The sequence below is a fragment of the Ceratotherium simum genome, chromosome X (genome assembly GCF_057802395.1).
Source record: "Ceratotherium simum simum isolate JZ-2026a chromosome X, ASM5780239v1, whole genome shotgun sequence".
NCBI classification, from domain to species: Eukaryota; Metazoa; Chordata; class Mammalia; order Perissodactyla; family Rhinocerotidae; genus Ceratotherium; species Ceratotherium simum.
The window spans coordinates 99,744,626-99,770,518 of record NC_141940.1 but is presented as its reverse complement, the minus strand read 5'-3'; the positions used below and the strand labels follow the sequence as shown (position 1 = coordinate 99,770,518).

Genomic DNA, 25,893 nt, shown 5'->3' with positions numbered 1-25,893 from the left:
TGACAATGCTGCATCAAATAGAGAATACCGATAAAAATAGAAGTCACAAAAAGGAACCAAATGGAAATTCTGGAGTTGAAAATTACAGTAACTGCAATGAAAAATTCACTAGAGGGCTGACTTAGTCAATTTGAACTGGCAGAAGAAAGAATAGTGAACTTGATGATAGGACAATTGAGATTTCCCAGTTTGAGGAGCCAAAAGAAAAAAGAATGAAGAAAAATGAAAGGAAATTTTTCAGACTGAAAGCAAGCAACCCCAGGCAGTAATTCAAATCCATGCAAAAAACAACACAACAACAACCCACACTGGTACTGGTAAAGGAAACTGTAATTTGAAAAGTGTAAATGCATATTTATTTTCCTTTCTTCTCCTAATTGATTTAAAAAATAATTGTGTAATATATTATGCATATAAGATATAAGATGTAATATATTTTCCAGTAACAGCACAAAGGGGGTGGGTGGAAGCAAAGCTGTGCTGGATTAAGAAGATGACTCCAGAAGATAACTAGAATCCACAGAAACAAATGAGGAGAATCATAAATGACAAATAAGGAGGTTAATGTAGCAAAATCTATAAATATACGTTTGCTCTTCTCTCAGCTTCTTTAAAGACATAAAGACATGTAATTATATAAAGTAATAATTATGTCAACGTATTGTTGAGTTTGTAGAATCTATAGATTTAATACGTATAACAATAATACCACAAAAAGGGAATGAGTTGACCTTGCGGACCATGGCTGGGCTCAGCTATCTAAGGCCTTAGAAGGGCAACTAGACTGACTTGGCTCAGCTCCACTTGGTCCCTCATCCTCCAGCAGCCTGGCTTATACTCGACATGACAGAAGTAGGTGTTTCAAGTAAGAGTGAAAGACCACAGTCTCTTGAGGACCAGGCCCATTCCGGGCCCACCATCACTTCCCCATTTTATTTCCCCAAGTCAGGGGTAAGGCCAACCCGGATTTAAGAGTTGGGGATGTAGGTACCATGTCTTGGTTGTAAGGGCTGCAAAGTCACATTTTTTTTCAAATGTGTATACAGGGAGTGCATACAGAGAATGGGGTAATTGTGGCCATTTCTGCAAACAATCTACCACACAGTGTTACAACCATTCATCCTGCACTTCCTTGCTCTCTTAGAACCTTTTTCTATCATTCGTTCATTAAAAAAAATAATAATAATATATATATATATATAAATTATGTTCATGTTCATGCAGATTTGACAGATGGATCCAAGTGCCAAGATGTCTATTAAAGTCCAGATTCTTCATTGCTTGTGGGTGGATACAAGGTCATCTCAACCCCGTCCTTTCTTGCACTCATATTCGGTCACACTTATTAGCTTTCATTTAAAACACCCCAAGTACTTTACCACTTGAGGGATTTGCCTATGCCATCTTTCTGGAATGTTCTTTCTCTTACCACTTTTCTGCCTCATTTCCTATTCTTGTGCCAGTTCTCAGTTTCAATGTCCCTTCCTCAGAGGATATTCCTTGATTATTCCATCTAAGTTACATCCCCTCACTGTATCTTAAAGTAATTTATTTTTAAGGTACATTTTTAAATGTAACGTCATTCTCAATCAAGGACAATTTTGCCCTCTGGGGACATTTCACAATGTCTAGAGATACTTTTTAGCATCACAACTGGAGGGTGCTATTATTATCTAATGGGTGGAGGCCAAGGCTATTGCTAAATATCCTATGCCAGGAACAGCCCTCCTGCCCCACAACAAAGAATTATTCAGTCCAAAATGTCCATAGTGCGGAGGTTGATAAACTCTGCTTTAGGTTACGCATGACAATTTGGAATTACATATGTCTTTGGGTGTTTGTTTCACGTCTGTCTTTCCCACTAGACTGGATGCTCCATAAAGAAGAGATAATGTCTGTTTTGTTTAACACTGAATATCCAGCATCTAACTCAGTGCTTGATACCAGGTAGCTGCACAATAAATTTGTTAACTGAAAGAAGGAAGGGCAGGCAGGAGGCAAGAAGGAAGGGAAAGACTTCATAAGGATGGTATATGAACATTTCTGGGTGTAGAAGATGCCGTCAGCATCCTACCCATACTCTCACATCCTATACCATTTAGATGCATGTTTGCCTGACTTTCAAATGTCGGAACCTGTATTTCTTTGTGTGAGGGCTTTTATTAGGCTGTCAGAGCCCACTCTGCCCAATAGCATGATAGTCCAGAATGCTGGGGCATTATTTTCCACGGAAAGTGTGTTTTCTAGTGTTCCCTAAAGTTCTTCAGTGATATTAAGCTAATTAATAATGGACACTTTGCTTCCTTCCATACCCTGTCTCAATTCCTCACTTCCCTACTGGAGTTTCCTGGGAATACCTCCTGTGGTAGGCTGAATAAGGCCCCCAAAATAACCAGATCCAAATCTCTTGAGCTTGTGACTGTTACCTTATATGGTAAAAGAGAATTCACATGTAAAATTATGTTAAGGATCTTGAGATGGTAGATTATTCTGTATTATCCGATAGAGCCTAAGTGCAAACACAAGTGTCCTTATAAGAGGGAGGCAGAGATCGATTTGACACAGAAGAAGGAAATTTGACCATTGAAGCAAGATGCTACACTGCTGGCTGTGAGGACGAAGGAAGGGGGCACAGGCAAGGAATGCAAGGAATGTAGCTCCGGGAGCTGGAAAAGGCCAGGAAACAGATTCTCCTCTAGAGCCTCCAGAGGCGCATGGTCCTCTTGGCAACTTGTTTTCAGCCCAGAGAAACTGTTTTAGACTTCTTTCCTCCAGAGCTGTACGAGACTAGATATGTGTTGTTTTAAGCCACCAAATCTGTAGCAATTCATTATAGCTGTCATAGGAATTTAATATAGATTTTGGTAGCAGGAAGTGGGTTGCTGCTATAACAAATATCTAAAAATGTGGAAGTGGCTGTGAAATGAATAATGGCTATAAGCTGGAATAATTTTGAGGCACATGATAGAAAAATCCTAGATTACCTTGAGCAGTTAGTAGAAATATGGATGTTAAAAGTGCTGCAAACTGGTGCAGCCACTATGGAAAACAGTATGGAGATTCCTCAAAAAATCAAGGATAGAACTACCATATGATCCAGCTATTCCACTGCTGGGTATTTATCCAAAGAACTTGAAAACACCAATGCGTAAGGATACATGCAGCCCTGTGTGCATTGCAGCGTTATTCACAATAGCCAAGACTTGGAAGCAACCTAAGTGCCCATCAAGGGACGAATGGATAAAGAAGACGTGGTATATATACACAATGGAATACTACTCAGCCATAAGAAACGATGAAATCCAGCCATTTGTGACAACATGGATGGACATTGAGGGTACTTGCAAAGTGAAATAAGTCAGAGGGAGAAGGTCCAATACCGTATGATTTCCTTCATTAAGTAGTAGATAATAACAACAATAAACAAACACATAGAGACAGAGATTGGATTGTTGGTTACCAGAGGGGAATGGTGGAGGGATGAGGGCGAAAGGGATAATTCGGCACATGTTTGTGGTGATGGGTTGTAATTAGTATTTGGGTGGTAAACATGATGTAATCTATGCAGAAATAGAAGTATAATGATGTACACCCGAAATTTATACAATGTTATAAACCAGTGTTACTGCAATAAACAAAAAATTTAAAAAAAAAAAAAGAAAGAAATATATCCTAAAAAAAAAAAAAAAGTGCTGCTGGTGAGAACTCAAAAGAAAGTGAGGAGCACAGTAGATAAAGCCTATATTGTCTTAGAGAATACCTAAATCATCATAAACAGACTATTGATGGAAATATGAATGTCAAAGGTGTTGCTGGTGAAGGTTGAGAAAGAAATTAGGAAAATAATATTGGAAATTAGAGGAGAGGGGATTCTTGTTATGTAGTAACAGAAATCTTAGCTGAATTGTGTCCTAGAGTTATGTGAAAAGCAGAACTTGTAAGGAATGGATTGAAGATTTAGCTGAGCAGATTTCCAAGAAGAGTGTGGAAGGCATACCCTTGTTTCTTTTTGCTACTTATGGTAAAATGCTAGAGGAAAGACATAAATTGAGGGAAGAACTGTTAAGCAAAAAGGAACCAGGTCTGGAAGATCTCAACCTATCCAGATGACAAAAGACATTAAAATTAGAGAATCCACTGTCAAGAACGCATCCTATAGAAATTAAATCAAGGATGTAGCTAGACGTCCTTTTGCTAGTATCTCGGAGGGATCAAAAGATCGAAGTATTCAATCAAACAGAGGATTCTCTGAAGCAGTATGGGATGTGAATCCTGAATAACCCTAGCCATCTCAGCAGAAGGGAGGAATAGAGATGGGATTTTTCAGGAGGGATCTGCGAATGAGCCTCTTGTCTAAGAGCATGAATCCCTATGACGTACATGGGGGACTACAGGATTTTGAGTATGTTAAATCAGCAGAGACAATGCCATCTATCTTTAACTGAAAGGGTAGATAGAGGATAAAATGAAAGAAAAGGCTGTGAGACTCCTAAAATTTGACAAGCAGAAAATAGGCTAATAAAACTACTCAGCTGTGAACTTGTGCTCGGTTCAAAATAAAGGAAAGATGATTCTGAGCGCAGAGCCTAGGGCCTAGAGGGCAGAGCTATGGACCCAGGTGAAGTCATGGGATCAGAGGCAGGAACCTCAAGCCAGAGTGGATTATTCTCAGGCCTTGAAACGTATGGAGGTTTGCCTGCTTGGATATTGAAATTGCTTGGATCAGACACTTCTTTCTTCCTTCTGCTTTCTCACTTTTGGAATGGAAGTGTCTATAACTGTTATCAGCTGGAAATGAAACAAAAACAAAGCAGAAATACAAAATTAGTGAAGAGGAAAATTAAAATGAAAAAAAAACAAGAAACGTCTCTTGGTGTTTTGACTTCACCTAGGACAGGGAAGAAAAGACACATCTTAAACTGAGCATAAGGTACACTTCTCTCTCTCAACAATGTTTACCTGCTTGTGACAGGTGAATCCATTGAGCATCTCATTGTAACTTCCAAAATGGTCAAAGGATATTTTTCAAACAGTGTAAAATCAAGACACTCATACAGATATGAAGTGAACATGTGTTAAAAGATCCTATTTAGGGGCCAGCCCTGTGGCTTAGCGGTTAAGTGTGCATGCTCCGCTACTGGCGACCCGGGCTCGGATCCCGGGGGCACACTGACGCACCGCTTGTCCGGCCATGCTGAGGCCGCATCCCACATACAGCAACTAGAAGGATGTGCAACTATGACATACAACTATCTACTGGGGCTTTGGGGAGAAAAAGGGAAAAGAGGAGGAGGATTGGCAATAGATGTTAGCTCAGGGCCAGTCTTCCTCGGCAAAAAAAAAAAAAAAAAAAGAGGATTGACATGGATGTTAGCTTAGGGCTGATCTTCCTCACAAAAAAACAAAAAAAAAGATCCTATTTACTCCCTGAGGGAATGGGAAGATATTATAGCTGGTTCAAAAGAGAATCCAAAGATTAGATACAGGAATATTGATTAAGAATATTTAAATGAATGTGTAAATGGAGCCAAAACTAGTTTTGTTACATCATAAGTGGGAGGGACAATTTAATCTCTACTAGACAAGACATTTTACATGTTTATCAGTGTCCTACAACTAACAAAAGATTTTAAAAGAGCTCAAAGACAATGCAAGGCTAGAATCAGATACCATGGAGTTGTGTCCTAAAGACAGGGAAAAGTTTCCATTGAAACACACATTTATTTTTACAATGTTAAAGTCAAGCAGAATATTACAATTCCCTCAAAATCAAGGTCCAGTCATTACAGTGACCAGATTCCTGTCATGGACATTTCTAGGCTAAGGCCTGATAAGGGCATGATGGACACCAGTGACATCCCAAAGCCTAGGATGTCACAAAGGCAGGATGTCCCTGACCAATCAGGGGCTAGAGCTCAGGGATATAGTGGGCAGGGCTGAGTGCTGGTGTCGAGAGAGACCCGGTCCGGCTGGAGAATCAAGCAGAGCTGACAGCACTCAAACCCAGCAGACATCATGGCAGAAGAGCAGAACCGTGACAGCTCCTATCAGAATCCAGCCTGTCTTCCAACAGCCGAGCTACAGTTCCCTGTGAGCTACCTGGACCGCCTTCTGCAGAAGGATGAGCACGCCCAGCATCCGAGTTCATCCACAGAAGATTTCCTCGTTGCCATGCTCGACTGCCTTACCGACTACATCCTGGAGATGGTAGTCAACGAGGCCACCAATAGCAGTAGCATCCCACAAGATGTGGAGGGAGGAGTGAACAACAACAGAGAGCCCCAGCGCCAAGTGAAGGATGCGGCCTTCACTCTGTTTGACAAGATGCCCGGAGGCAGGAAGAACGGCTGAAGCCTGGGTCCCAGAGCCTGGTGGGAGTCCTCAGCCACAGCTCAAGCAGAAAGTTCTCACAGCTGAGGAGTCCTGGCTTCTGTCATTCAATGAATGCTATTAAAGGATTAGAATCCATTGCTGTGTTTCTGACTCCTCTCCGTTTCTGTCATTTTGAGTTAGAGGTATCTGTGAGACATCCAGGATGAGACGTCTTATGGGGGTTTGGAGGGGGAGAGGGTGTGGGCAGTGTGGGATGGTGGGCAGTGTGGGATGCTGGAATCGGTGATTTCTGGGAGCAGTTTCTCATGGTGACAGTGTGGGGAGTGGCCGTGGTGGGAGTAGCTGGCTGAGGTTGTGGGGAGAGAAGACTTCCTCACTGGCTCTGAGCAAGTCAAGGCCTGTGAGGCCAGGAGGTTTGGGGGGGACGGGGGTGGGGTGGGGGGGTGGGGTGCGCGCGCTCCAGGCATGTTGGATTCCCAGAATGACGGCGGTAACTGCAGAGGGCCTGAAGATCATGACTGAGTGCCAAAGACTTTATTCACGACGGGGAACATCGAAAAGTCAGGAGGGGATGGCAACGGGGGTGGGTGGAGAGGGCGGCTCGGCAGTTGACATGAACTTAATGAGACAGGGGCTTTACATGAAGTTTGAGGAGTGATGGGGAAACCATAAAGAACTATACATAAAAGGAATTACCATCAGGTTGATTTCATTTATTTATACCCTGCCTCATTCCAAAACAAGGAATCGAGACAGGAGTTATTAGCTAGTGCTATGATACTCTGTGGAGTATATCCTTCTGTCCTCTTGTGAACACTGGTGAATTAAGTAGTAATATTATATCAAAGCTACAATCTGGTTTAAAACAGGCAATTCAAGAGGTTCATTGTTATTAACTAATGAATTGGCTTACTTATAAATGTATTTCATTTCAAACATAATTATCAATCTCATTCTCTGATGAAACATCTGATCATTTTAATGGTCACATATTTGATAGAATAACAAAGAATTATCAGTGGCTGAATACATGCCTTGAGAAGTATAAGTATAACCTGTGTAAATTCTGTCCCAAATAATGAGCTCAAAAGCACATAGAATTCTTATAAACACTTTCATGTGCTGTGTTAAGTTAAAAAAAAAAGTTGTCACATCAAGTGTAGAAAACTAACCTTTCCCCTGTAAGTGTCAACGTTTGAGAATGTCACCTATTCATGGGATCCTCCAGGGCCACCCTCTGCAGCCTCCTGGCCTGTCATAGAGGGCTGGTCAGAGGCTGCCCAGCCAGCTTCAACAATGGGATCATAGGACCTGGATTGGCCATCCCAGTTCACCACTTTGTGGCCCTGTGGTCTTGGATATTCATCTTCCCTCTGAGCAGCAGTTTCCTCGTGTGTCTAACGGGGGTAACAAGAGTTCCTCCATCTTCAGGTTTTCCCAAAGATTAAGTCAACGTGTGTCGGTCAACTGCTGGGTGGCACAGTGCCTGGCACAGAGTACACCCTTAATAAAGAGCTGCATGTATCTCCCTCCCTATAGACCAGATGCTCAGGCGTGCTTCCCCAAGGGGCCGCTGGGCCTGGTTCTCACGTGATTGCTGGGTGCTTGAGCCACTGGCTGTGAAAACCACAGCTGCTGAGCCTTGTGGAGAGACAGACCAGGCAGAGGAAGAAACCACAACTTCACCCAGGAAGCAGACAGTTCTCACCCTGGTTTCCCCTCTGCCTGGTGCCTCACTCTCTCTCTGCCTCCTTCCACCATCTATTAAAGCCTGGAGGTGGCTCAGCCTTTGCCTACTTCACAGGAGGGTCCTGAGAATAATAGTGTCGGGATTGTGCTTAGAGCTTGTTGGAATATGTGCTTGTGTAAATCCAAGAAACTTTTCTTGCCACATAGTGCCATTATGCCAGATATTTACAGAAACCTCGTTGTCAAGATGTCCACCCCACTAATTTGTGACTTGTCATGGAGAGCCATGAAGCCCTCCTAGCCTTAGCCAAGTTCAGCTGTTACTCTTCTGTTCATGTGAATAGGAAGCAGGCCTCTCCCCAGCAACTGCAGGTGGAGAGTCACCTTCAGCTGATCACGTGAAAGCACCAGCTTTGCCACCGCATCCCTGAAGTGGAGCATCTTTGTGTCTAGGGCATGGTTTCCCATATTCCAGTGTCCTTCAGCCAACAGGGAGTGCCTCCAGAGTGGGTAATGCCAGAGAATCAATCATTATACTAAGATCTTGATATGTTGGTTAAATAGCTATCTGACTTTAAAAAAAAAAAACTGTTGATTTTGGCTTATGGCTACGGTTTGTTATAGAACTGAACGTGGTCTCCTGGATTCTTCACTGGAAGGCACAGCTGAGGAATTGAAGGCCAGAGAAGCCATAGTAGGTGGATACACCATGTCGAGTTAGCAGGTCTGTGTGGTCAGGTGGTCCCCTTACAGTCCATGCAGTCGTCGACAGCACTGGTCACTGTGACACGTGTCGGGAGCCAGGCTTCCTGGGCTCTTTCAAACTCTCTGATGTCCCAGGTGGAGTTTGGAGGTTGAGCTTTAATGACAAGTGTTGTCAAGTCCCCTGCAGAGTCACACGGACATGGGAGAATGAGGCAGAGCAATACTGCCATCCCTTCAGGAATGGTGCTTCAGCTGTGCTTGTGGATTTCACAGGAAACATGGGGGCCATGGCCAGCATGGTGTCGGTCTAAATGGGACACCCTGCCCTATACCTCTCCTACACATGCACAGGAATCCTACACTCAGGGGAGGAAGGTAGGCCGAGAGTGAGAATCACTGCCCTTGGGAAAGAATGAGCCACCCACGTTTAGGCCTTTTGTGCCTTTTGAAAAGGTGAGAGTGGGGATGGTGAGGAAGGATTTGCTCTAGCTTGGGCCCTGCAGAGAGAACACCATTGGTTACCAGTGTCCTGCTGGGAGTGCGAAAACTAAAACCAGAGTGAGTAGGGACAGGGGCTGGGGAAGGTGTGGCTGCCAAACCGGGTCTGTGATCAAAAGCTGTGTCAGGGCAAGTCACGGTCAGGCACCACACACAGGTCAACACAGGAGGAAACATCATGTGTGAGAAGAGATGAGCCCAAGAGTCGAGCCTGAGGGGAACTTGGACGGTAATGTCGGCTTGGTGTTGGCATGAACACAAGCCTGAGAACTATGCTGGCCTCCCACTGAGAACAACTTCTCGGAACAGAGGCATTTTGAAGGCTCAGGCTCCCCTGGACCCTGTATCTGACAAATCCTGCAGGATATGGCCAGAGGAAGACCACCTGACTCTTTAGAAAGGGCCTTTGGACCCTCAAAATAGGATTCAAGAAAGAGAAGTCCTGGGGCTGGCCCGGTAGCATAGTTGGTTAAGTTTGTGTGCTCCACTTCGGCAGCCTGGAGTTCATGGGTTCACATCCTGGGCATGGACCTACACACTGCTCATCAAGCCATGCTGTGGCAGCATCCCACATACAAAATAGAGGAAAACTGGCACAGATGTTAGCTCAGGGACAATCTTCCTCAAGCAAAAAGAGGAAGATTGGCAATGGATGTTAGTTCAGGGACACTCTTCCTTACCAAAAAAAAAAAAAAGAGAGAGAGGTCCTTCTATGAACATCACTACATCATTTCCAAAAGCATAAATTACAAAATGGCAGCTCATAGACCTAACCTCGACAGCAGATGAGTTTGCTAGTTCTACACAGATATTTTAAAAGAAAATTAATTAGCTGCTAACATTTAAAAATCAAGAACTTTTTACCTGAATAAAGGTCTTGGCAGAGGAAGCATTGGTGGAGATACAATAAGCCTAGTTGACAATCTGGCAGGAAATGCATGGGTGCTAGAAGCAACCAGCTTAGGTGAGGACTCATCAGGAAGTTCATGAGTGGAGGATATAGCCACTCTAGGGCAGATATCAGAAGATGGTGCATGTGTGGAAGGTGCAGCCATCCTAGGGGCTGAGAGATTAGAAGGTGCCTAGGAAGAGGGAGAAACCAGCCTGGAGGAGGAGTTGGCAGGAGTTGCATGAATGGAGGAAACATCCAGTCTTTGGTAAGATCTAGAAGGCTGTGCATAGGTGGAGGGAGCATCTAGCCTAGAGGAGGACTTGTAGGCTGTGCATGGGCAGAGAGAAACCAGCCTAATGAAGTACCTAACATCAGGTGCAGTAGTGGAGGGTATAGCCAACCTAGGAGATGACCTTACAAGAAATCCTTGAGTGGAGGGTGCAGATCACCTTGGGTAAGGCCTGACAGGAAGTGCAAAGGAAGGAGTATTCAGATTAGGGGAGGACTCGGTAGGACCTAAATGGTGGATGGAACACCCACCCTAGGGGAAGACACAGAAGGAGGTGCATGGAAGGAGGTAGCATCTAGTCTATGGGAAGTCTGGTCAGGAGGTGCATGGTTGAAATAAAGAGCTGTTCTAGGGGAATATCATGTAAGACTTACACAAGTGGAGGATTCAGAGAGCCTGGGAGAGTATTCAGCAAGAGGTACAAAGGTGGAGGGTACAGACAGGCTAGCAGAGGATCTGATTAGAAATGAATAGCTGGTAGGAACATTCAGTCTAGGGGAGTCCTCGGCAGGAAGTTCATGAATAGTAGGCTGTAATAACTTAATAACTATTTTGAATCTTCTGTAATTGATGATTTGACATCTTGGAGTCACTGGGTCAGTCTAACAGCTCAAGGTTGTTTACATCTCCATCATCCCAGTGTTTTCTTGAGTATGAAGAAATCTTATTACAAACCCTCCAACCACAAGCTTCAGTATGTTTCGCTTCCTGCCCAGTAGGGGATGTCCTCCTCTAGCTACTTCTCACTACTATAGTAATAAAGGACCCAGTTCCTCTTTCTCTCTCTCTGCTTCTCCCTGCAAGTGACCCCGTGTGGCATGCCGCGCCTCCTGTCCTTTGGGGAACTGTGAGTAATAAACTCTTCCTTGAAAGGCAATTGTCTCCATGTCTATTATCTTTCCATACATGATTACAACAAATCTTGGGTACATTTTAGAACAGTTGATGCAGTGAGCAGGGTACTTTGGTAACAGACAGGGATGACATGCCTCTTGGTTTACTAACTGAATCCAACAGACAGCAAATACTGTGTGGGCAGGCACTGTTGGCTGTTGGCTGGCTTGTGCTTTAGTGGCCCTTGCATCGTGTTGTATCTGCCTGGCATTGCCCTGGTCCTCCAATCTAAATTGTAGCAGCGCTCAAAAAGTTGAGTCCTCCCCAAGCGGCTGTCTACCTTAGGGTGCTGTAGTCTGGGCAAATTGGTCCCCAGGTGGCTCCTTAAGTGTTTACAATGCGCCTGATCTGGGTGAGGTCCCCAGGAGAACCTAGGGTAGTTGGCTGTTATACTATGTGAAGGTCCTCCCAAAGCAACTGGTTACCTCTCTCCTGATACAGGTGAGTCTGATCCACTGAACCTCTTCTAGGGCTGAAGTCTGTAGGGGCTACTCAACTAAAAGCAACTCCCTTCCTCATACGTGCTAGGCACACTGGCCTGTCTCTTTGGGTAGCGGTAAACCGCCCCCCCAGATATCCTTACAACGAAAGGACCTTTTGACCAGGAATGTGGTCTGCTTTTTCCATGGAGCCCATGGCTCCCTGCAAACATTGTTGTGTCAGTCACAAACTCTTCTACTGTTGTCTGCCTTGCTGCTATATTACCCTTCATCCCTGGACTCTGTGAGTTATAAGAGTTCATATCCTTAGCGGCCCTTGGCACGATATTTAATGAAAAAATGGAAGAACAGGAACATCTGGTTCCAGTGTCTCCAAAAACTCCTGATGATGTGCTCAATTTAATTAATACTTCTAAAATACCACAATAATGCTCTTGAGTGCTCCTCAGCGCCTTGGCATATCAGCACTCCAGGAGCTTTGATTTTAGAAACAAAGCATATAAACAAATCAGGCAGTGCCACAATTGCCCTCTTGGAGGTGGTCCCGACCCCGTGGAGGTCGACACCAAACCACTGCCACAGGTATTTCTGGTAAACACCCAACAGGTAAAAACCTTGGGGAGTGAAAAGAAAATTGAGACAGAGACTCGAAATTTCCTGAGGCTGGAAATACAAACCATCTTAAAGGAGTTTGTACAGAGAGTTCAGGAAAAGGGGGCATTCTGGTTTCTAAGGGTCTTTACCGTTGGCTCCAAGCTCTGGCTCGTGGTCCAAGAAATGAGTCATTTAATGGGAATAGCCTGCGATCCCTAAATACATGCTTTACTCAGGGATCCTCAAGTTCTCTGTTATAGGTTTTTACATAGGTTTGGACTCCTCCCTGTACATTCTGGCTAGACTCACACCTGTGCTCAGCACACCTGTCAGACAGATGAAAGTGACACGCTGAGCCAGATTGGAGCGGCCTCCAGAAAATCGCTATGCCAAGTGAGCCCCTTCTGTTATCACATTGGATTTTTATGGCCTGGGAATGGGCTCACCCTACCATAGCTACAATCACTGCTAAGGCTGATGATAAATGGCAAAGAGTAGAGGAGGCCAGAAGATTATTATGCAAAGTTGGCATGGTTCGGTGGATTTATTGTTTTGTAGAAAACCCTTACCCTGCAGATAATGAAGCCATTTCAAACCCAGAGTCAGCCCTCCTTGACCCAGAATCCAAGGAACTTTACCTAAAGCCTGACCCCCTCCCCCAAATTATCAACCTTCTTTCTCTTATCAGCTCAGCCCACACAGTTATGGAGGCCCTAGAGGGAATAGATATCCTAGTTGACTTGAGAGCAACTCACCCAACAATAAACAGGTTTTAGTTTTTCAGAGCCAGCACCTGGCTCCACCGTCTAGGCATTTTCCTTCTAGGCAACCTCCTCCCACTCCTGAGCCTCTCCCTCAAGGGACCGCTCCCCCTTTTCCAGCATAAAGCTCTTTGTGGAACTGCAGGAAATGGGAGTTCCCTTGGACCTCATAGCTGGGCAGCCATTTCAAACTCTCAAACTACTCAAGGAGGCATTTCTTAATTGAGAACCTTTTTCTAATCCACAGCCAGTTCTTACTGAGGCACCACAGGACTCTCAGCCATCATCCCCAGACACCTATATATTGGCAACTTAGAGACATGGGCATCCCTCATGAAAAAATTTCAGACCAATCCACCTATAAATTCCAACAATTAAAAAACTTGCTAGAGGGGCCAGCCCAATGGCATACTGGTTAAGTCCGCGTGCTCTGCTTCAGCGGCCCGACGTTCGTAGGTTCGGATCCTGGGCAGGGACCTATTCACCACTTGTCAAGCCATGCTGTGGCAGGTGTCCTGCATATAAAGTGGAGGAAGATGAGAAGAGGATGATAGCTCAGGGCCAGTCTTCCTCAGCAAAAAGAGGAGGATTGGCAACAGATGTTAGCACAGGGCTAATCTTCCTCACCAAAGAAAAACAACTTACTAGATATCTTTGGAATTCATGTGGGTGGGAGTTCCCTTCATTGGGTAGGGGAAGCCCCACTCAGCCAGAAGGCGGCACTATCAGTTCCTAGTTTGAGGGGTCCTAATGCTCCATGCCCTATCCTAACCTTCAACAATGGCAATCACCTAACCCTCTCCGCTAGGGTGGTGGTGACTCCCTGGAGCTTATCACTGCATGGGGACAATCACACATAAACTGCTCTGGCAGTCCATTGGAACCTGCAAAATAACCAACTTTTCCTGGCCCTTTTAGATACTGAGGCACAGGTCACAGTTATTCTGGGTAACTCTTCCCTTTTCAAAAAATATGGCAACCAGTTTAAAATCCAAGGCATATCAGGTCTCCCCATTCAGGGCATACGGGTCCCACTCGATATTATGATCGGATCTATCAAATTAACCAAATTGCCAGTGCTGGTAGCCCCTCTGTCTCTGGTCTGTCTAATCATAGGCATCCCTATGGCCTGAGAATGGCCTCCGTTTCACGAAGTCTCTTAAATTGGAACAAGTCAAAATTGGTAGCACTTGCTGTGGGACTTGCTCAGTGGGAGCCTGTGGACCTTCTACCTCCCATTAAGATGGTCAATATGTCTCAATACAAGGTACAGCTAGACACAGGCCCATTATTTTAGATCTTTTAAAAGCTGTTGTTGTGGTTCCTACCATATCTCCTTTTAATAGCTCTATCTGGCCAGAGCTAAGGCAGACAAACAAGAGTAGCACCTGACTGTAGATTATCACCACATCAGTGCAGTTGTTCTGTCCATCAAGGGACTTTTTCCTAACATTATTGAGGTTATTAATAACATCCAGGCTGTACCTGGTGATTTCTTTGCAGGGCAGAGAGGAAGGCCATTGTATAATTGGAGTAGAGGAACTGGGTGGGCAATGTGAAGGGAGCAAATAAGAACCCTACACTGTCAGTGCAGTGGAGTAACTGGACAGGGTGCACACAGGGCAAGGAGGATGACTGATTATCCATCAATGCATTGGTTTAACCTGGCAGTGAATATTAATGAAGATACCTGTCCCATGAGTGCATTGGAGTAACAAAGAAGGGAATATGTATGAACAGGGCAAAGAGGGGGAGTCATGTGCTATCAGTGCTCTGGGGTATCTTGGCAGAAGATGGAATTGGGAAAAGAAATGGAGCTTGCACATTCAAGGTACTGGTGTAATTAGGCACAGTATGCGAATGGGGCAAAGAAAGGAGCTCTGCCCAATGTGTGCAGTGCTGTAATGGAGAGGGGATGTGAACAAGACAAAGAGGAGGGGGCCTTGCCCCAGGAGTAGAGTGCCAGAACTGGACAAAGGATGTGAACAGGGAAAGAGAAGGCCCATCCTTTCAGTCCAGTTGAGTAACTGGAAAGGGTACGTGACCAGGCTAATGTGGAGGACCCTTGAACCATCAGTGCATTAATTGCAGAATGTGAACAGGGCACAGAGAAACTGAACTGGGGACATGAACAAGGCAGTGAAATTGAGGCCCTCGCCGTCAGTGAAGTGATATACTTGGCCCGGGGATCTAAAAAGGGCAAAGGAAAAGGGCCTCACATCATCAGTTCATTCGAGCAACTGGACAGAGGGTATCAATGTGGCAAATAGTAGAAGTACTGCCCCATAAATGCAGTGCGTCTCTAGACAGGGCCTGTAGGAAAAGCCCTACACCAAATGCAGTGGTGTAACTGGACAGGTGAAGTGAAAATACAGAGAAGTGGTCCCCCGAACCTTTAGAGAACTAGTGCAGCTGGACGGGAGGAAAAGTGACCAGGCCAGTCAGTAGGAGCCCTGCACCATCAGTGCAGTCGGGTAACTGGCCAGGGGATGTGGACAGGCAAAGAGGAAGAACGCTACTCTATCAGGACAGTGGAGTAACTGGACAGCGATAGTGACTGGGAGTAGAGGAGGCTCTCCAATCGATCATAGCAGTGGTGTAGCTTGAGAAGCTTTCTGAAAGGGGCAGAGATGGGAAACCCCAAACATTACGGGTATGACAAGAGGGAAACCTGCACCATCAGTTCCTGGATGAAAGATGTGCACAGGAAGTGAGACACATGCTCATACCGTTAGTATAGTGGTGACTCTGGACAGGGAACGTGATCATGGCAAAGAAAAGGAGCCCAGCACCATCAGTGTGGTGGTATAAATGACAAGGGATGTGAGGGGCACAAGGAGAATGAACCCCCCTCCCCCCATCAGTACAAAATACAGTACAGGGTAGGTTAACAGGGCCGAGGAAGAGCTCTGGATCACTGCATCAGTGTAGTGGTGTGACTGGGCAGGGGATATGAACAGAGGATGTGATGTATTCACTGTGGTGATGTCATTGAGCAGAGTATTCGAATGGGGCAAAGAGAAGGAGCCCTGCCCCATCCATGCACTGGTGTCCCTGGTGTAACTGACCAGGGGGTGTTATCCATGCAAAGAACAGTAGCCCTGCACCATAATGTTTATAACAGCATAAGTGGATAGAGGCTGTGAACAGGACAAAGAGGGTGAGGTACCGCCCATGAGTACAGTGAGGTACCTGGGCAGGAATGTGAACATAACAAATAGAGCCCCACGACCTTGGTGCAGTGGGACAACTGGACTGGAAATGTCAATGGGGGAAAGAGGGTGATCCCCGGTCTGTCAGCGCACAGGCGGGACTGGACGTGGGATGTGAGAAGGGCAAAGAGGAGGAGTCCTACCTCAAGAGTTCAGTGGGAATGTGAACAGACAAAACAGGAGAGTCCTCACACCATTAGTACCGAGGTGTAACTGGACAGGACCCAGAAACGGGGCAAAGGGAAGAAGCCCAAACCTTGAGTTCAGTGATGTAACTCGGCGGCGATACGGGAATGGGGCCAAGAGGAGGAACACGGCACCACCCGCACAGTGGTTACATTGCACAGGATGTGAGTGGGACAGGAAGTAGCGTGTGCAGAGCACCAGTGTGGTGTCCTTCCTGGGGTGCCGATGTGAACAGGGTACAGGAGGGCATCATCAGTGCAGTGATGTAAATGCACAGCGGATCTGAATGAGCAAAGGGCGATGCTCACAGCATCGTTACTGTGGTAACGTGCCTGGACAGGGCATGGGAAGGGCACAAAGAGGAGGGTCACCATACTTCAGTGCGGTTGTGTGATGGTACAGATGTGAACAGGGTAAGAGGAGGGACCTGACACCATCAGGGTACTGACTGAGTGGACAGGGAAAGGAGAGTCGTGAGGAGGAGCAGCCCCACATCGTCAATCCAGTTGTGTGAGTGGACAGGGAGTGTGAACAGAGCGAAGAGAGAGATCCTCACACCATCACTGTGCTCGGCCAGAGGATGGCGACAGGGCGGAGATGAGCAGATCCATACTATCGCTGCAATGGTGTAACCGCCCCTGGTGGGTGTGAGCAGGGCAAAGAGGATGAGGCCTGACTCATCCATGCCATCGTGGACCTGTGCAGGGACTGAAAGGCCTGAGGAGGTGGGACGTGCACCACACTGCGGGGAGTAACTGCACAGAAGGTATGAATGAGGCAAAGCGGAGCGGTGCGGACCATCAGTGCCACGGTGTAACATGGCAGAGGATGTGACTGTGCAAAGAGGAGGAGCCCTGCGACGTCATCGCAGGGGTCTAATTTGACAGTGGCCATTGACAGGGCAGCTAAGAGGTACCCCTCAACGTTAGTACAGCGGAGTAACTGGGCTGGATATGAAAAAAGGCAGCTAGGAGGAGCCCAACCCCCCATCAACACGGTGGAGTAACTGGACAGTTGATATGAACTGGGCAAATAATAGGAACCCCAAAACATCAGTGCATAGGTGTAACTGGGCAGGGGATGTGAAGGGGGCAGTTACTAAGAGCTCCTCCACACCAGTGCTAATGGAGTAACTGGGAAGACACCTCCCTATGCACTGCTCTGACTGGCTCAGCATTCCTGCCTCCCTACTGTTTGGGGGTAGCCAGGGATGACTTTGATGCAGGCAATGCAGTCCTCTCCCAAATCAGTAAGGAATTGTGCTGCTCTGCAGTGCCTGGGGAGAATCATGTTTGCCTTCAAGATAGCGTGATTTATAGTCGCAGTGTCATAAAACATTTCATCCACAGTAGACTGATCTGCTTTCCAGAGCTTGAGGTGACCTTCCAGATACTACTGAGATAGTTAGTGGAAAACCAATTCTCTTGCCGTCCTGCTCAGAGCCTGTCATGTATCGTGTGATATATCACTGAACACTCTGAAAGCAGACGTCCTAAATCTTCAGACATTGTAATTGTCCAAGATATATACCCTGATGTAAATATTCATTATGGTTACAATCTAGAATATTAGGTAACTAACATGGAAACCAAGTCAATGACCCAAATCCAGCCCAGGTCATAGTGACTAGAAGTCACCATGGACTGTCTGGCAGCCTTGACAAATTGAGTTTCAGCAGAAAAGAGAATGGATCACAAAGCAACCCCTGCCACCATTGGCACCTTATTGACATTTCTGCAGCCATGGCCAGGACATCAATGGGCTGTGAACACTGAATTATCTTCTTATCCCTGGAAGCGATCCCTGCAGGCTGAGCTGCAGGATGTTAGCAGAATGACTTGCAGGAACATACACCATTCCTGGCTGCTTCTCCTGCTGTGGGAATGGAGGGACTGCCTTGGGTTCAAGGTTGCAGACCTGACGTTTGAAAGAAGCACCGTGTTCACCTAGAGCCATCTATTTAGCCAGCTGTCTCTCTCACTACGTAGCTGTGCTACGTTAAACATGGCAATGTTAAAATAAATTGAAGAAGATAAGCCAAATCAATTGTGACTAGTGGAAACTCTAAACTTTTTAACATGTTAAACTGGGGGGAAGTGTCCAAGGGAGAAAGAAGAAAAGGAAGTTTGGGGGATGGAGTGGGTTAACCTTGAGGAATGTAACCAGGGTTCCACAGGGCCTCCTTGAACAGTTGTGCAGTTTGTGTACTGCAGAGTGCTCAGTCATGGGAGTGGGGTGGGGACACTGAAATCTAGCCTGGATTCTCCTCTCCAACATACAAACCCCCATGCTGCATCTGCCAGAGGGGACACTTCTTTCTGAGTCCTCTTCTCACAAGGGGAAGACATTTTTCATGGGATGGGGTAGGAACTTTTCCAGTTCATTCTTCTGGAGACAGTACCTTTTCACTCTGAGGAGCTACCTCTTTCTAATTCATCACCCCAGAGGGGAACGTTTCATTTCTTAAAAACTCTTCCTGCTGGGAGCCTTTCCTCCTCACAGTGAAGCCAGCAGTCTGCTCACCCAGCCTGACAGCACAGAATGCTTTCCGCTGATACACACAGAGACGCTATATGAGTTGCTGGTGACCTGGAGTTTGTGGTACTGAGGGGAAATTCCTGATGCAGGGCAGATAGTTCCCATTGTCAGGTACCAAACTAGTTAATAAACTGAGGTTGTTCTGGGTTATCTAAGTATTCTGATGCCCTCCACTGTCCCGGCCACCCTCGCCCCTTCCCCAGGATCCAGTGACCACTGAGTCAGTGCCTCACATGGCTGGGGCCCTAAAGCACCTTCTCCAGCTCTACTGATTGGCCGGTACTTGCGCCATATTTGTTGTTGAATATTTCTAACAACATCCTTGATGAAAGGCTCAGGAACCCCCTTCGATTTCCAAGACCCATGAGCCCCCATCCCTATCTCCTTGGATATTTTGTTAACTGGTTGACATTAGCTTAGTCCAGTCTTGGAATCCATGACTACTTGAATATTAACAGTTAGTCTCAGAATTCCTGAGCCACAGCATCCCTGAGAGGCAGCCATGGGAGTTGTCCAGGAGAGGCACAGCCAGGCTTCTTAAGAAACATGGCTGAAGAAAGCAGCCCCTCTCTGAAAGACTGTGCTGTCTGTTAGGAGCTATGGAAAAAAGCAAAAGTCTCAGTGGAAACAAAGATATTTAAGGTTGTACTGAGCAGAAATTGTCACACTTTTCAAAAGTATGCTATCAACACCCCTTTCACCTGCTGTTGTATCACTGCCCTGCTGAGTCTCCCTGAGGGATTCCCTCTGCTACCTGAGGACCTGATTCCTGCACTTGGCTGCTGACCACAGGGCAATTCTTGGACGAGCACTCTGGTTTTACAATAATTTACTATCATTTGGATACGTTAAGCTGGGTGTTGTGGTCACCCAGCTACTGGCTTCTGAGCACTCCCTTCTTCCCTTGTTGCAACACAATTCTTTGTAAATCACACCTAATTTTATATCCTGAGCATGCGGTCTTATTTTCCAAAAGATTAGCCACAGGTGCTGAAAACACACTCCCACAATGCCTTTTATAGCCAAGGACCACCTGCAGGTAGAAAGACAAGGCAGAGAAATTTCCAACTCTGGCTAGAGAAACTGAGTCACAGAGACAAAGGCTGGTGTGGCCCTTCATCTGCCCACTATGGGCCGTCCTCACTCAGGTCCTCCAGCCCTTGACCACCTCTCAGTGCTGCTTTAGTGAGAACTGCCGTTGATCCATGCTCTCCCCGATCCTCTGAAATACTGGCCACTAACCTATGGACTTCTGCTGAAACCTGTCCTTGCTGCTTGTAGCAGACTCTGCCAGTGCCCCACCCCCACCCCCTGGTGCCTTCCCACCTCAGCACAAGCTCTGCAACTTCCACCTGCCTAAGGACTTTCCTTGGCAGCCAGTGCCCACTTTGCCCATCCAGGCCAGCTGCGAGAACCAGAGGATTCATGACTTGGGGAGCAGCCCTCAACCAGTGACTGATGGGAGTTCAAGTCTAGACAACCCACGTCAGTTGTCCCTGAGAAGACATAACTCTGAGGTGCATGCACTGCCCTGACTCCCAGAGTCTCCAGTGGGACTGAGCTCCAGCAATCTATCCACCACGGTAACTTGCTTGATATTGCCCCTTCTGTTGGCTGCCTTCCCTTCCCTGTCTCTCTCTCCTCTCCTGGATTGCCTGAGATTACCCCCATCCCAAATGTAAATACTTGCACTTCAAGCCTGTCTCAGGTCTCCTTCTAGGGACTCCAAACTCAGACACTGCTTCAGCTTCTGCATCCAGTGTCGGATGACTGGCCCCACTAGTCGTTAGCACCAGCATCCCACACTCTTGACGCTGGGGAAGTTTATGGGAACAAGACTGGAATCCCATGCCTCTAGGTCTTTCTCACATGGGAGGAAGTATGTAAAATGATGCTTTTCTAGAACTATTCCTGCTCTGTGGAGCCCAGCGTTTATATATTTTCTAGATCTGTCATGGAGAAACCACAGTATTACACATTTGCTTCCTTCGCCTACAGCACAGTACAGGGACAGGTTTATTCAAAAATGGCAAACGGCAGGAGGTACGTTCCTTGTTCTGTGTGTGCAACCATTCTGATAGCTCCGTGAAGGGCCCACACTCAGTAACCCCAGGGCCGCTGGCTCTTAAGTATGTCCTTTGCAGAAGGTCAGTCACACTGCTCTGAGACTTTCAACGCTGCTCTTTCCAGTCTACTGATGTCCATGTACAAATCCGTTACAACCACGCAGACGCTTCTGTCTCATCAGTGCTATTCAGTAACACTCTTCAGGCCTGACAAACTTGAGGAATGTAAACAAAAGGCAGACCACGAAACACTACTTAATTAGAAAGAACACTTGTCTACGTTGCCTCGTGGCTCCCCTTTCATCCTTTCAGTGGTTCATGTCGCTCCTCCCCCCAACACTCTCGCCCTACTGTTCAGTTCTATTACGTGTCTAATTACAGCTACAATCAATTCATACTACAGGGCTGTTTCCAAAGGACTTTGGATTTTATAGGAGGAACCATCAAAGATTGGGGACCTACTGGGAAGCCTATAATTTCCCAGGTAAGATTCATTCATTCACTTATACATTCATTCTACAAACATTTGTTAAGTATTTACTATGCACCAGGCACTGTTTGAGGTATTGGTGATTCACAGACTTAATCCTTTTTGAGGAGTGTATATTGTAGGTAGGGAGCCTTTAATAAAGAACTCAACACTTCCATCATAATGCATGTCATAAATCAGAGAAATAAAGTTAACATCTCAATAAAAGTGAAATACCCTTAATGTTTTACTAGACAAATGCCATCACCTTTCCCAAATGTATGTTACCAGTGTACATTTGGGGGGGGGATTATTGAACCAAAATTTTTTTATTAAAAAGGTACTTTGAAAACAAAATAGGTTAAAATTTGAATTATTAACATTTGCAGTGCTTTTAAACCATATTTATAGTCATTATTCAGATTCACTTCCTATATTTAATTGATTTCAACACTCACCTTCAGGAATTCTACTATGTACTTCTACTTCAAAGGTTTTATTTTGATTAATTTTTTGAATTTTGATGAATTTTTTCAGAGAGGGTAGAATCTTCAGAGTCCATATATAATTGAAATTATTTCTGTGGCTTTCGCATATGACTTGATATAGGATTATTGAGTCATACACAGCCTTTTCTCATCAACATATTATATGCTGTTCCTTTGTATCCTGTTACTCTATGAAACTCAGGAGAAGCCTGAATTTGTACCTTTGTGGAAAATATTTTCTTTTTTTTCCCTGAAAATCTATAGCATTCTTTATCTTTGAAATTCAAAATGTCAGCTATTCACATCAGGTATTGGACAATTTTTGTTAATTTGGTTTTGACCATGACAAGACCTTTTCATCAGAAGATTAACGTTTTTATCTTCAGCTCAAAAAAACTTTATTCTCTTCTCTAAATATTTCTTGTCTTCCATTTGTTCAGGAATTTTCTTTCAAATATGCCAATAATCTGCATATTGGATCTCCATTCTCTGGCTTTAATATCTATCTGTTTTTCTTAGGCTGCTTCTGCACAGTTTTTAGGATAGAAGTGTTTATACTTTGAATAGTCACATGTATACTATAAAAGTAGCCTTGGTGCATCTCTACTCAGTGAAATTTCTTCCCTTCCTTCATGATTTCTTCAGTGTGTTTTCAGTGGATAAATGATTTTCTCAAAAGTATGACTCTTCCAAGTACAGTTTATGTCCTCGTAAAAGCTGGAGCGCCTATCAACAGTTAATGTGATCGACAGCCGTGTTTCCCTCTCTTCTAATGCACAATCCCAGCAAAATTTGTTCAAGTAAGAAAAAGAGGCAAAGTTTTCCAGTCTTCTTATTTCGTAGAATTGTGGGGGCACCAACCAAATTTCTTTTGATATGAAACTTTAAGTTGTCTCTGACAGAGGTGACCACTCATAAAACTGTTGGGGGAATAAATGAATTAATACAAGTAAAATGGACAGAGCTTAACACCTGATCAGCTCTCCACATTCCCAGAAACTGGGTTCTCCTACCCACCCTGATGGCGAACCTGGTAGGGAGTTCTTGATGACTGTGAAGCCAGGGAAATCAGAGAGTGCTTTACAGAGGTCATGGCTTTGGCCTGCAGGGTGAGGGCCAGACTGCCCGGGGCCCATCCTCAGTAAGTCACTTACCGGCTGTATGGCCCTGGAGAAGTTAATTAACCTATCTGGGCTCTTCATGTCTGGAAGTTACAGATGAATCTCCTCCACAAGCTGGAATTCTCATTCTCAAGTTCCTGTGGTTCTGCATTCCCAGCCTTGAGGACTCCCTAAACCTCAGTCTACTGCCTTGACCTTATCTGGGCAGATGAGCAGTGACTCTCACAGGCAGCATGAGAAGAAGGCCCTGCCAAAGCAGTGACCACTCAGTTCATAGGCAGGTTTTTGTGTAGACACAACATTTTCAAATCATTTAGGTAAATACAAAAGAGCACAATTGCTGAATCATATGATAGGGTAAGGGTATGTTTATTTTTGTAAGAAACTGCCAAACTGTTTTCCAGAGTGCTTGCACTGTTTTGTATTCTCACAGCAGTGAATGAGAGTTTCTGTTGCTCCACATCCTCACCAGGATTTGGTGTTGGTGGTATTTTGGATTTCAGCCATTTTGATGGCTATATAGTGATAACTTATTACGATTTTAGTTGGCATTCCCCTAACAGCTAATGATGATGAACATCATGTCATGTGCTTATTTGCCATCTGTATACCTTCTTTGGTGAGGTGTCTGTTCAGATCTCTTGCCCATTTTTAAGTTGTTTTTTGTTTGTTTGTTTTCTTATTGTTGTGTTTTAAGAATTCTTTGTATATTTTAGATGTACAGTCCTCTATCAGATATGTGTTTTGCAAATGTTTTCTCCCAGGGTGTGGCTTGTCTTTTCATTCTCTTAGCAATGTCTTTTTTTTTTTATTTTGTGAGGAAGATCGGCCCTGAGCTAACATCTGCCAATCCTCCTCTTTTTGCTGACGAAGACTGGCCGTGGGCTAACATCCATGCCCATCTTCCTCCACTTTATATGGGACAGCGCCACAGCATGGCTTGCCAAGCGGTGCATTGGTGAGCGCCTGGGATCTGAACCGGCGAACTCCGGGCCGCCACAGCAGAGCGCGCACACTTAACTGCTTGTGCCACTGGCCAGCCCCAGCAATGGCTTTTTTTAAACAGCTTTATTGAGGTATAATTGAGAGATCTGCACATATATAATATGTACGATTTCGTGAGTTCGAATGTATGCAAGCACCCCTGATACTATCACCACTATCAAGTAATAGACGTATCCAACAATTGCCAGAGTTTCCTTGTGTCATTTTTTTTTTTTGATGGTAGGAACACTCGACATGAGATTTACCCTGTTAACAAATTTTGAAATACGCAGTACTGTATTGTTAACTATGGGCACTATGTTGTAGATGTGCTAGATGAATAAGTTCTAGAAATCTGCTGTACATCTTACCAGTGTCTTTTGCAGAGCAGAAGTTTTTAAGATTTTTTTTGCTCTTAAATTCTTTATTTTTAAACTGTACTTTAGTGGGAAATAAGGTATAACTAAAATGTTAAAGAAGGAAAAATGTGTGGGAAATAAAAAACTAAGAGAAAATACTTTGATTTCAAATTTCATCTTAATATCTCACACTTTCCTTTTTTTCTGACTTTGCTTTTATCTTTCTTTGAAGGTTATCAGATTGACCCATCAACAGTAACAGGGTATTTTTCAAGATGTAGAAGGGAAGAATTTTTTTTTTCATTGTGGTAAAATATACATAAGATAAATTTACCATTTTAACTACTTTGAACAATTCAGTGACATTAAGTACGTTCACATTGTCGTGCTACCATAGAAGATTTTAATTTTAATGAAGTCCACCTTATCAAATTTTTTTTTCACGGATGACGTTTTTGGTGTTGTATCTAAAAAGTCGTTATGTGCTAGGAGTTTTATAGCTTTCCCTTTTATATTTAGTCCTGTGATCCATTTTGAATTAATTTTTGTGAAAGGTGTAAGGTATGTGTCTGAATTTATGTTTTTGCATGTAGATGTCCAGTTGTTTCTGCACCATTTGTTGAAAAGACTGCTTTCTCCATTGAATTGCCTTTGCGCCTTTGTCAAAGATCAATTGACTGTATTTGTATGGGTCTATTTCTGAGCTCTCTGTTCTGTTCCGTTGATTTGTCTATTCTTTTGCCAATACCACACTGTCGTGATTACTGTTGCTTTATCATAAGTCTTGAAATTGGCATTGTCAGTCCTGTAACTTTGTTCTCCTTCAATATTGTGTTAGCTGTTCTGGGTCATTGCCTTTCCATATAAATTTTAGAATCAGGTTCTCAATATCCACAAAATAAATTTCTGGAATAGCAAAGAGGTGGAAGCAACCTGAATGTCCATAGATGGATGAATGACAAAAAAATGTGGTATATATGTACAATAGAATACTATGCAGCCTTAAAAAGGAAGGAATCCTGCCACATGCTACAGCAAGGATGAACCTTTAGGACATTTTGCTAAGTGAGATAAGCCAGTCAAAAAAGGACACATACTGTATGATTCCACTTATATGAGGTATCTAAAGTAGTCAAATTCATAGATATAGTAAGTAGAATGGTGGTTACCAGGGGCTGGGGGAGGGGGCAGAGGGGATTTGTTATTTAATGGGTATAGAGTTTCAATACTGCAAGATGAAAAGGTTCTGGAGATCTGTTACACAACAATGTAAATATACTTAATACTACTGAATTATACACTTAAAAAAGGTTAAGATGGAAAATTTTATGATAATTTTATACCACAATAAAAACGAACTTGCTGGGATTTTGAT

At 44.6% G+C, this 25,893-nt stretch overlaps 1 protein-coding gene across 1 annotated transcript; it reads left to right on the top strand.

Annotated features, from left to right (window-relative positions):
• Positions 1-843: 843 nt before the first annotated feature.
• Positions 844-6,437, top strand: LOC106802578 (huntingtin-interacting protein M). The gene is made up of 2 exons (XM_087427328.1): positions 844-951; positions 5,995-6,437. Exons 1-2 carry the CDS (start codon positions 844-846, stop codon positions 6,349-6,351), a joined length of 465 nt encoding a protein of 154 aa, XP_087283454.1. The 3' UTR covers positions 6,352-6,437.
• The last annotated feature ends 19,456 nt before the right edge of the window (positions 6,438-25,893 follow it).